General features: G+C 39.7%; 1 protein-coding gene across 5 annotated transcripts in view; it reads left to right on the forward strand.

Moving 5' to 3' along the window:
• Prdm5 (PR/SET domain 5) overlaps window positions 1–13,144 on the forward strand; it is a 162,156-nt gene that overhangs the window by 81,106 nt on the left and 67,906 nt on the right. For all 5 annotated transcript variants that reach the window (XM_063286722.1, NM_001427515.1, XM_063286721.1 and 2 more), the window contains 2 exons: window positions 3,983–4,067; window positions 5,127–5,284. In XM_063286722.1, coding sequence (XP_063142792.1) covers window positions 3,983–4,067; window positions 5,127–5,284 — 243 coding nt within the window. The remainder of the gene's footprint in view (window positions 1–3,982; window positions 4,068–5,126; window positions 5,285–13,144) is intronic.

The following is a 13,144-nucleotide window of genomic DNA, read 5'->3' on the forward strand; positions in this document are numbered from 1 at the left end:
AATCAGTGATTTCAAAACTAATGCTTTTATTGTAATAAAACTTTGCCTTTTTTATTAAAATGAATACATATAGTAGTTGAGTTTGGTATAGAATGAGAGCTCAATTATTTCTAGAAGTCTGAAGCTAGTGTGATAGATAGACCAATTGGCACTGGGATGTCTCTCTCTCCCTCTTGGCTTCAGTCTATTCAGGACAGTAAAGTGATAAAGCACATAGATCAATAGCTTTGTGTGTCCCAGTGTCATTAAAGAAATAAATTATTATATTAATAGGAAGTATATTTAACATTTTGCAGTAAGTATAAAAATTACTGTTATCTTTGTATGTAAGTCTAATGTGAAAATTAAACATCAATCTAGCAATCAGCGAATAGTTGATAGTGAATACAATTTAATAAATTAAATTTAGATTTTGTTTATGTTATGATAGGTCCACAATATTTCCCATTTTATGTTGACTATTTGGGACAACTAAGAACATGAAAAAACATTCAATAACTTGGTACCCAGAAGAGATATTGCTGATGAGTGTAAAAATCTTATTTTTCTTGTGATTTGTAAAATGCTTTTTATGTATTTGTATGCATGCAGGACTTAAACTCATACCATGTTTCCTCTATTTGTCCCAAAGTTTATGGATTTAAATTATGACATGTGAAATAGTTACTGTCATACTGACATGTGTGAAGCTGTCTTCTGGATGTAGAGGGATTTTTATCATCTTTGGGAGAAATAACAGATTGCAAATAAAAGCGTTCTTTTTCTGTCAGAAGTTCTCCATGTAACATTGGGCTGGGTTTCTCTTCTCTGAACAGGGACATTGAAATGATTTGAAGTCTCTGCTCATTCTCTTGGTTTCTGCAGTTTCCAGCTGGTGATTTTACCCGGCTGTTTGAAGATGTACTTTGCTTCTTGGATTTGTTTGTCCTTGGACAGGGGCCAGGATATTCTGCTCAGTAGCCTTCAGACTTTAGAATGTGTGCTAAAATTGCAGAACGCCAGTCTAGATACTTCTCTTCTAGCACCAACTATTAAGTTGTGTATGTATGTGTGTGCACATGGGAGTGCAGGCACACATGTGCCAAGCACACATGTGGAGACCAGAAGACAGTCTCCATTGTTGGTCCTCGCTTCTACCTTGTTTGAAGGTGACTCTTGTTCTCTCTGCATACCAGACTGTCTGGCTCAGGAGCTTCTGAGCACCTCCTTCCCTGCCTTTTGTGTCATCATAGGAACTCTGGAGTTGCAGCCAAGCCTTTCTGTGGGTTCCGTGAACGTAGAACTTCATGCTTGCACAGAACACACTTTACCCACTGAGTGTCTCAAGGCCCTGCAACTGCCCCTTTTCTCACTTATAAATGCTAGGACTTGGAGAATAGAGACTTAGTCTAAGGCAAAAATATTAAGTCCGTTGAAGTTTATTTCTAAATATCCTCATGCAAATACTATGATTTATTTCCTCGGTATATTTAATCTTAGATTATGATGTTTAAGATACTTTAGCAGAATATTTTAGCAAACTTAGTCATGGAGCCTTTTTCTTCATAATGCCTCATTTTCCATTTATTTCCTAATATAGACACCTCCATAAAAATTGACTTGGTAGGGAAAAAAAAGGTGTAACTCTTGGTGGAATGCAGAAGGTACAGCTGTGCCTTGAGGTTGTGAACATTTGCAGAATGTTAATAAATTCTTAGTGCGAGTGTACTTGCCTCTACTCTAGAGCAGTCCTTCAAAGCCATCTCAATACAAAGATTTTAGTAACTCCAAAAATGTCAATCATTTAGTCAGCTCTAATGTCTAATAGAGTTTAGCTGTAGTATTTTATCTTGACAGCAGATGGTGCTTTATGACAATACTAAATTACAGCATAGTATATAGCCTTTTATATTACAGTATACTACTTTGTATTGAAATAACGTATAGTATGATTTTTATCTAGGGTTTCATTTAGGACTTACAGTAGTAAATTATCACCCTAAAAATCATCATGGAAATTTGTAAATTTAACAAAACATGTTTTCTTAATATTAGGCATGATTAAATAGTATTGCCTGTCATTTGTCTGTTAAGTTTTGTTAAAAGTTTAAAAATTACCCATGGCCCTAAGTTTCTGCTATAAATAGATAGTTTAGTTAATGCAAAAAAAGCTTTTATGTTCAGTAAATGCTGTCATTTATTTCATTAATTCAACCTTGAAAAGTGTCTCATGTTTCAAAAATATTGAATAACTAAGAATGTCTCATAATATTTTAACAATTATTTTATCCACAGATTAATTTTGACACTTTCTATAGCAATAACATTTGGATATTACAAATAATGTCTTCTTTTCTATATGACACCAAAGATCTGTCATTTACATTACCTTGTCATCATTATAAAATTGTATATTACATATTTTACATGCGGTGTTCAAGAATAAAAATCTTCACTCATTAGCTTTAAATTAACATTGTATGTCTTGTCCTCATTATTTAAACGTGGGTGTTTAGCTGAAGTTCCCTTAGGCGTTCAACAGTGAGAGGCTGCATGTCCTTCCTACATGTCCTCTGGAACTTGTGTTCCTAGTTCTTCCACCCATAGCTGCCCAAGCTCCACACTGAGACCCTTCCCTGCTCAGAAGGGGGGGTTGCTGAACCTCTGCATTGATAGACCCCAGAGGACTGAGGTCTGTCAGTGACTGCCTGCTCTATCCCTGTCTCGGTTCTCACAGTGAATTCTGCTCACTGAAGAGTAGAGTAGTTAGAGGAGGGCTTTCAAGCTCTGATCTACCATGACATGGCATGGAGTAAGGCCAGCTGGCAGGCCTTGGATCTGTTGGCCTTGCTGCCTCCAGTTTTTCTCCTTCTTTTCACTCTTCCTGCCGGGGGGCAGCCTCATCTTCCACTCCTGCACTGTATCGTCTTGCTAATCTTTCCTTCAGTGGCATCTACTTATTCTTCAGTAACAGACAAAGTCTTGGCTCTCAGAAGAAGGATATACTTGCCTGAGGTTTATTATTTTTCCTTCAACAGAAACAGTTCTGTTGCTTGATGCCCTCGCTCATTGACTGGTGAGCATTTCTCAAAGCAGGCTTCATGCCCTCCTCCTCTTAGAGCTGAATACCTTTCACGTCATGATAAACTGAATTCTATTTCCATACCAACTGTTTTATGGTTTGAGATAGAAAGAACCAATATAGTACCTGATTATAACATTTATATTAACCAATGTGTTAAAGCTCTTTTCTGAATGAATTACTTTCAAAATACATTTTATTCATCTATATTTAAAATATACAACATGCCCTGAGATAAGCATGTGTTAGAATAGTTACAATAGTGAACCAATTTCACATCCGCATCTCATATGTTCATCCAACCTCTACCGCATGTCAGAGTTCCTGTAATATATTCATTTAATTAAGAATTCCTGACCACGCCATTGTTAATGTATCGCTATTGGCCATATTGCCTATGTTTAAGGTTAGATCTGTAGACTCAGTCACTGTATGCACAAGCTACTTTATATATAGTTCATCATTTCTATTGCAGTCCTCCTGTCCTGAGAAGCCTCATTGGCAGCTTAGAGCTTTCAGATCAGAGCTGTACTGACCTGGCTCTGCAGTTGATAGTTTGCTCAGTACTCTCATTTGAAGGATTAAGCCTACTGTAAAAGGAAAATTATGTCTCAGTTATCATACATCCCATGCTAAATTTTATGTGTAACACAAGTTAATATGTTGGTCGCAAACTTTTTTTCACAGTTTGTATATTTACTACATACAAATAGGGAAGATGCACTGCATCCTCCATTGTGGCTATTTTCTGATAATGATATATTAGCTAGACAGTATGTCATGGCATTTTCAATGTACATGAAGCAAACAGGGAAGAGTTGACCCAACACTAGCAACTGTCCATGTTTATAATTTTGCTTCAGCCATGTATAATTCATCAGTTTTTAACCCTTGGTTAACTGTCAATTTAATCTTTTTCAGATTCATGAGATATTTGATTGCCAAGAATGTATGAAAAAGTTTATTTCTGCTAATCAGCTGAAACGTCACATGATTACCCATTCGGGTGAGTTACATGTTTTTTATATATATTGAAATCATTGCAAAATAATTCCTTCATCTTGCTCAAGAAATTGAGGAGTAATCAGAAGCCCTCACTATAAGTTCTAGCTTAGTAATACGGTTTCTAAGTTCCTAATTGTTTAGAACTGGGTTTGTTTATAAAGCAAAGGTTTGGCTGAGGTATAGGGAAGGCCTTCAAAAATCATCTAGTTTGGGACCTTGGTTTCTTTATTCTTGACATGACACCCTGATTAATAAATTCATTTACATAATGTACTAGCATAGTGTCTGGCATTTAGTGGAGATTCAACTACTGTGTTTATTATGTTTCTAGAAACTTTTGCATTCTATCTATGATACTCATAAAGAAATATTATTTTGGAGAAAATTCCTTAAGGCATAAGTTCATTTAAACAATTTTGAGTAAAATTCTAGTTTCTTATACTAAAACGAACTGAAAAGAATCTTTATCTTAGTGCATCCTTTTAAATAATTTAGGAAGGTTATAGTTTGAGGATATTGGAATAAATGTTTTAACATCCATGTGGTTTGGAGGAAGAGTAAGTGTTAGGGAGTTAAAGTCAATGATTGGAACCTATTGTCTTTGTATAATTTGCACATTTGTTTGCATGATTGCTTACTTTAAATGCCTATTCCATAAATGCTGATGCTCTAATCTCTCTAAATACCTGTCTGCTGAAGACAAGGCTGTGCCCCATGGGCCTGCCACGTGCTCTCTGATTGCCCCTATCTTCAGCACTAAGGATTTGAGAGATAAATATACACACTTTTATTTTTCATAAAGAAATAGAATTTGTGCTTTGAATTTAAACTTTTCCATTTCAAAGTTCTGTCAAAATATGTTTATAGAAAAATAAGTATTTGCATTTTAATTTGTGAATACTCACATGTCTGAAATAGATGAACTACATGGAAGGCATTTGTGCTTACCTGATCCTGCTTTAATTAGTTTATGCCTAAGAGGAAAGTGCAGGAAAGGATGCATCCCCTTGACCCTTGACCTTTATATAGGTGTGAGGTTGTCTCTGCTCATTTTTCCCAGAAAAGCGGCCTTATAACTGTGAGATCTGTAACAAGTCATTCAAGAGGCTGGATCAAGTGGGTGCCCACAAAGTAATCCACAGTGAGGACAAACCCTATCAGTGCAAGCTCTGTGGAAAGGGATTCGCTCACAGAAACGTTTACAAGAACCACAAGAAGGTAAAGACGCGTATTGACATCGTTGTTTACTCTTTTGCTGAGGGTTTTACTTGTTCTCTTAGCCAGATTTAGCACATCCGTGGCATGCTACCCAAAGTGAGCAGGGTACTTAGAGATGATCCTTTTTCTACTTTGGCAACACTCCTTTTGACCATTGATCTCTGGCTTCTCTTCTTGTCTCCATTCTGAAAACTGCTCTCTCACACAAAATGTCCTTGTGTGACTGAGTTGATTAAATAATTCTCAGCTTCTAACCTGCTCCAAGGACCAGAGGTTGTAGCAGTTGCTGTTTGTATACCCTTCTCTCTGTGTGTTTCAGTGCTCTGTTTACATCACTGTTCTCTGGGTTTCTTGTAGTGCACTTTACTAGGTGTGTGCTTTCCTCTAAAGGAATGTGAGAGGAAAGGACTTTGTGTTGAGACTTCGTGTTAGCTTCCTATGGCCTCAAACAATCTGCTTACTCTGAAGAAAGGTTTATGGGGTTTAGTTGAAAGGCTTGTCCTTGGTTGCTTGATCTGTTGTTTTCATAGTCAAGGTAAAGCAGCGCCTCACAGTGTAGAATGAACTGTGAAAATGCAGGTAAAGCCAAGTCACTTCCCTCACAGTGGTTAGGAAGCCAAAGTGGATAGTGGCTCCAGTGCCTCCTTAGAGGCCGTTCTTTCTAGTGATATGACATCTTCTGTGAACCCTCACCACCCTAAAGGACCCACAACCTCCAATAACCACATTCAGTGTGGTAGCATGTGAGCCTTTTGAGTAACAGCTAAATTATCAACCATACACATCAGCAGCCCCACTTGAGGAAGTCCTAGGCTTCTCTGTGCTCTCTGCCAGATGCCAACTGTATCTGTGACTCTGTGTTGTCACTGCTAATTTGAAAAACTCCAGGAAATTTACTTTCTTGAAACATTTTTATTAAGTCTCCTTATCCCAACTAAGAATTTAAATGTATAGTTATCCGACATTAGTTCTTTCATGAATGTAGAAACCTGATCACAAATGTTGTCTCTCTTGTTTCAATGTTTGCAACCGTCCACCCTTTGATTTTTGAACAGTGCAAAGAATCAAACTCAGAGCCTTGCCTGTTTTTTTTTTTTATTAACTTGAGTATTTCTTATATACGTTTCGAGTGTTATTCCCCTTCCCGGTATCCGGGCAAACATCCCCCTCCCCCCTCCCCTTCCTTATGGGTGTTCCCCTCCCGACCCTCCCCCCATTGCCGCCCTCCCCCCACCAGTCTAGTTCACTGGGGGTTCAGTCTTAGCAGGACCCAGGGCTTTCCCTTCCACTGGTGCTCTTACTAGGATATTCATTGCTACCTATGAGGTCAGAGTCCAGGGTCAGTCCATGTATAGTCTTTAGGTAGTGGCTTAGTCCCTGGAAGCTCTGGTTGCTAGACATTGTTGTACATATGGGGTCTCGAGCCCCTTCAAGCTCTTCCAGTTCTTTCTCTGATTCCTTCAATGGGGGATCTATTCTCAGTTCAGTGGTTTGCTGCTGGCATTCGCCTCTGTATTTGCTGTACTCTGGCTGTGTCTCTCAGGAGCGATCTACATCCGGCTCCTGTCGGTCTGCAATTCTTTGCTTCATCCATCTTGTCTAATTGGGTGGCTGTATATGTATGGGTCACATGTGGGGCAGGATCTGAATGGGTGTTCCTTCAGTCTCTGTTTTAATCTTTGCCTCTCTATTCCCTGCCAAGGGTATTCTTGTTCCCCTTTTAAAGAAGGAGTGAAGCATTCACATTTTGATCATCCGTCTTGAGTTTCATTTGTTCTAGGCATCTAGGGTAATTCAAGCATTTGGGTTAATAGCCACTTATCAATGAGTGCATACCATGTATGTCTTTCTGTGATTGGGTTAGCTCACTCAGGATGATGTTTTCCAGTTCCAATCATTTGCCTACGAATTTCATAAAGTCGTTGTTTTTGATAGCTGAGTAATATTCCATTGTATAGATGTACCACATTTTCTGTATCCATTCCTCTGTTGAAGGGCATCTGGGTTCTTTCCAGCTTCTGGCTATTATAAATAAGGCTGCAATGAACATAGGGGAGCACGTGTCTTTTTTATATGTTGGGTCATCTTTTGGGTATATGCCCAAGAGAGGTATAGCTGGATCCTCAGGCAGTTCAATGTCCAATTTTCTGAGGATCCTCCAGACTGATTTCCAGAATGGTTGTACCAGTCTGCAATCCCACCAACAACGGAGGAGTGTTCCTCTTTCTCCACATCCTCGCCAGCATCTGTTGTCCCCTGAGTTTTTGATCATAGCCATTCTCAATGGTGTGAGGTGAAATCTCAGGGTTGTTTTGATTTGCATTTCCTTTATGACTAAAGATGTTGAACATTTCTTTAGGTGTTTCTCAGCCATTTGGCATTGCTCAGCAGTGAATTCTTTGTTTAGCTCTGAACCCCATTTTTAATAGGGTTATTTGTTTCCCTGCGGTCTAACTTCTTGAGTTCTTTGTATATTTTGGATATAAGGTCTCTATCTGTTGTAGGATTGGTAAAGATCTTTTCCCAATCTGTTGGTTGCCGTTTTGTCCTAACCACACTGTCCTTTGCCTTACAGAAGCTTTGCAGTTTTATGAGATCCCATTTGTCAATTCTTGATCTTAGAGCGTAAGCCATTGGTGTTTTGTTTAGGAAATTTTTTCCAGTGCCCATGTGTTCCAGATGCTTCTCTAGTTTATCTTCTATTAGTTTGAGTGTGTCTGGTTTGATGTGGAGGTCCTTGATCCACTTGGACTTAAGCTTTGTACAGGGTGATAAGCATGGATCGATCTGCATTCTTCTACATGTTGCCCTCCTGTTGAACCAGCACCATTTGCTGAAAATGCTATCTTTTTTCCATTGGATGGTTTTGGCTCCTTTGTCAAAAATCAAGTGACCATAGGTGTGTGGGTTCATTTCTGGGTCTTCAATTCTATTCCATTGGTCTATCTGTCTGTCTCTGTACCAATACCATGCAGTTTTTATCACTATTGCTCTGTAATACTGCTTGAGTTCAGGGATAGTGATTCCCCCTGAAGTCCTTTTATTGTTGAGGATAGCTTTAGCTATCCTGGGTTTTTTGTTATTCCAGATGAATTTGCAAATTGTTCTGTCTAACTCTTTGAAGAATTGGATTGGTATTTTGATGGGGATTGCATTGAATCTGTAGATTGCTTTTGGTAAAATGGCCATTTTTACTATATTAATCCTGCCAATCCATGAGCATGGGAGATCTTTCCATCTTCTGAGGTCTTCTTCAATTTCCTTCTTCAGTGTCTTGAAGTTCTTATTGTACAGATCTTTTACTTGCTTTGTTAAAGTCACACCGAGGTACTTTATATTATTTGGGTCCATTATGAAGGGTGTCGTTTCCCTAATTTCTTTCTCGGCTTGTTTCTCTTTTGTATAGAGGAAGGCAACTTATTTATTTGAGTTAATTTTATACCCAGCCACTTTGCTGAAGTTGTCTATCAGCTTTAGTAGTTCTCTGGTGGAACTTTTGGGATCACTTAAATATACTATCATATCATCTGCAAATAGTGATATTTTGACTTCTTCTTTTCCGATCTGTATCCCCTTGACATCCTTTTGTTGTCTGATTGCTCTGGCTAGAACTTCAAGAACTATATTGAATAAGTATGGAGAGAGTGGGCAGCCTTGTCTAGTCCCTGATTTTAGTGGGATTGCTTCAAGTTTCTCTCCATTTAGTTTAATGTTAGCAACTGGTTTGCTGTATATGGCTTTTACTATGTTCAGGTATGGGCCTTGAATTCCTATTCTTTCCAGGACTTTTATCATGAAGGGGTGTTGAATTTTGTCAAATGCTTTCTCAGCGTCTAATGAAATGATCATGTGGTTTTGTTCTTTCAGTTTGTTTATATAATGGAACACGTTGATGGTTTTCCGTATATTAAACCATCCCTGCATGCCTGGGATGAAGCCTACTTGGTCATGGTGGATGATTGTTTTGATGTGCTCTTGGATTCGGTTTGCCAGAATTTTATTGAGTATTTTTGCGTCTTTATTCATAAGGAAAATTGGTCTGAAGTTCTCTTTCTTTGTTGTGTCTTTGTGTGGTTTAGGTATAAGAGTAATTTTGGCTTCGTAGAAGGTATTCGGTAGTGATCCATCTGTTTCAATTTTGTGGAATAGTTTGGATAATATTGGTATGAGGTCTTCTATGAAGGTTTGATAGAATTCTGCACTAAACCCTTCTGGACCTGGGCTCTTTTTGGTTGGGAGACCTTTAATGACTGCTTCTATTTCCTTAGGAGTTATGGGGTTGTTTAACTGGTTTATCTGTTCCTGATTTAACTTCGGTACCTGGTATCTGTCTAGGAAATTGTCCATTTCCTGAAGATTTTCAAGTTTTGTTGAATATAGGTTTTTGTAGTAAGATCTGATGATTTTTTGAATTTCCTCTGAATCTGTTGTTATGTCTCCCTTTTCATTTCTGATTTTGTTAATTTGGACTCACTCTCTGTGTCCTCTCGTTAGTCTGGCTAAGGGTTTATCTATCTTGTTGATTTTCTCAAAGAACCAACTTTTGGTTCTGTTGATTCTTTCTATGGTCCTTTTTGTTTCTACTTGGTTGATTTCAGCTCTGTGTTTGATTATTTCCTGCCTTCTACTCCTCCTGGGTGTATTTGCTTCTTTTTGTTCTAGATCTTTTAGGTGTGCTGTCAAGCTGCTGACATATGCTCTTTCCTGTTTCTTTCTGCAGGCACTCAGCGCTATGTGTTTTCTTCTTAGCACAGCTTTCATTGTGTCCCATAAGTTTGGGTATGTTGTACCTTCATTTTCATTAAATTCTAAAAAGTTTTTAATTTCTTTCTTTATTTCTTCCTTGACCAGGTTATCATTGAGTAGAGCATTGTTCAATTTCCAAGTATATGTGGGCATTCTTCCTTGATTGTTATTGAAGACCAGTTTTAGGCCGTGGTGGTCCGATAGCACGCATGGGATTATTTCTATCTTTCTGTACCTGTTGAGGCCCGTTTTTTGACCAATTATATGGTCAATTTTGGAGAAAGTACCATGAGGAGCTGAGAAGAAGGTCTATCCTTTTGCTTTAGGATAGAATGTTCTATAAATATCCGTTAAGTCCATTTGGCTCATGACTTCTCTTAGTGTGTCTACATCTCTGTTTAATTTCTGTTTCCATGATCTGTCCATTGATGAGAGTGGGGTGTTGAAATCTCCCACTATTATTGTGTGAGGTGCAATGTGTGTTTTGAGCTTTAGTAAGCTTTCTTTTACGTATGTAGGTGCCCTTGTATTTGGGGCATAGATATTTTGGATTGAGAGTTCATCTTGAAGGATTTTTCCTTTGATGAATATGAAGTGTCCTTCCTTATCTTTTTTGATGACTTTTAGTTGAAAATTGATTTTATTTGATATTAGAATGGCTACTCCAGCTTGCTTCTTCTGACCATTTGCTTGGAAAATTGTCTTCCAGCCTTTCACTCTGAGGTAATGTCTGTCTTTGTCTCTGAGGTGTGTTTCCTGTAGGCAGCAGAATGCAGGGTCCTCGTTGCGTATCCAGTTTGTTAATCTATGTCTTTTTATTGGGGAGTTGAGGCCATTGATGTTGAGAGATATTAAGGAATAGTGATTATTGCTTCCCGTTATATTCATATTTGGATGTGAGGTTATGTTTGTGTGCTTTCATTCTCTTTGTTTTGTTGCCAAGACCATTAGTTTCTTGCTTCTTCTAGGGTATAGCTTGCCTCCTTATGTTGGGCTTTACCATTTATTATCCTTTGTAGTGCTGGATTTGTAGAAAGATATTGTGTAAATTTGGTTTTGTCATGGAATATCTTGGTTTCTCCATCTATGTTAACTGAGAGTTTTGCAGGATACAGTAACCTGGGCTGGCATTTGTGTTCTCTTAGGGTCTGTATGACATCAGTCCAGGATCTTCTGGCCTTCATAGTTTCTGGCGAGAAATCTGGTGTGATTCTGATAGGTCTGCCTTTATATGTTACTTGACCTTTTTCCCTTACTGCTTTTAATATTCTTTCTTTATTTTGTGCGTTTGGTGTTTTGACTATTATGTGACGGGATGTGTTTCTTTTCTGGTCCAATCTATTTGGAGTTCTGTAGGCTTCTTGTATGCCTATGGGTATCTCTTTTTTTCGGTTAGGGAAGTTTTCTTCTATGATTTTGTTGAAGATATTTACTGGTCCTTTGAGCTGGGAGTCTTCACTCTCTTCTATACCTATTATCCTTAGGTTTGATCTTCTCATTGAGTCCTGGATTTCCTGTATGTTTTGGACCAGTAGCTTTTTCTGCTTTACATTATCTTTGACAGTTGAGTCAATGATTTCTATGGAATCTTCTGCTCCTGAGATTCTCTCTTCCATCTCTTGTATTCTGTTGGTGAAGCTTGTATCTACAGCTCCTTGTCTCTTCTTTTGGTTTTCTATATCCAGGGTTGTTTCCATGTGTTCTTTCTTGATTGCTTTTATTTCCATTTTTAATTCCTTCAACTGTTTGATTGTGTTTTCCTGGAATTCTTTCAGGGATTTTTACGATTCCTTTCTGTAGGCTTCTACTTGTTCTCTAAGGGAGTTCTTCACGTCTTTCTTGAAATCCTCCAGCATCATGATCAAATATGATTTTGAAACTAGATCTTGCTTTTCTGGTGTGTTTGGATATTCCATGTTTGTTTTGGTGGGAGAATTGGGCTCCGATGATGCCATGTAGTCTAGGTTTCTGTTGCTTGGGTTCCTGCGCTTGCCTCTCGCCATCAGCTTATCTCTAGTGTTACTTTCTTCTGCCATTTCTGACAGTGGCTAGACTGTCCTATAAGCCTGTGTGTCAGGAGTGCTGTAGACCTGTTTTCCTCTCTTTCAGTCAGTTATGGGGACAGAGTGTTCTGCTTTCCGGCGTGTAGGTTTTCCTCTCTACACGTCTTCAGCTGTTCCTGTGGGCCTGTGTCTTGAATTCACCAGGCAGCTTTCTTGCAGCAGACAAGTTGGTCTTACCTGTGGTCCCGAGGCTCACGTTTGCTCGCGGGGTGCTGCCCATGGGCTCTCTGCAGCGGCAGCAACCAGGAAGACCTGTGCCGCCCCTTCCGGGAGCTTCAGTGCACCAGGGTTCAAGATGGCCTTTGGTGTTTTCCTCTGGCGTCCGAGATGTATGTACAGAGAGCAGTCTCTTCTGGTTTCCCAGGCTTGTCTGCCTCTCTGAAGGTTCAGCTCACCCTCCCACGGGATTTGGGTGCAGAGAACTGTTTATCCGGTCTGTTTCCCTCAGGTTCCGGCGGTGTCTCAGGCAGGGGTCCTGCCGCTCCTGGGCCCTCCCCCACGGGAGCCCAGAGGCCTTATACATTTTCCTCTTGGGCCAGGGATGTGGGCAGGGGTGAGCAGTGTTGGTGGTCTCTTCCGCTCTGCAGCCTCAGGAGTGCCCACCTGACCAGGCGGTGAGGCCTCTTTCCCAAGGGGTCTGGGAACAGAGAGCTGCTGCGGGCCGGGATCCGCGGGCGTGGGACCTCTGGCAAACACAGGACGTGCCAGGTCCTAGATGAACTCTGCCTCTGTGTGTCCCGATCTCACCAGGCAGCTCTCTTGTAGCAGACAAGTTGGTCTTACCTGTGGTCCCGAGGCCCAAGTTTGCTCGCGGGGTGCTGCCCATGGTCTCTCTGCTGCGGCAGCAACCAGGAAGACCTGTGCTGCCTTGCCTGTTTTGATGAATACTCTCCCACTGAGCTGTATGCCCCTTACCTTCCTGCCTTCTTTGTTTCAGTGTCCTGATAGTTCTCTTCCCTCTAGATCCCTTTACAACTCACCTAACAAGGCTTATGATACTTAGGACATCTTACTACATACACACTGTCCTACCAGGTCCACCTCTATAAGT

Source organism: Rattus norvegicus, chromosome 4 (assembly GCF_036323735.1).
Source record: "Rattus norvegicus strain BN/NHsdMcwi chromosome 4, GRCr8, whole genome shotgun sequence".
Lineage (NCBI taxonomy): Eukaryota > Metazoa > Chordata > Mammalia > Rodentia > Muridae > Rattus > Rattus norvegicus.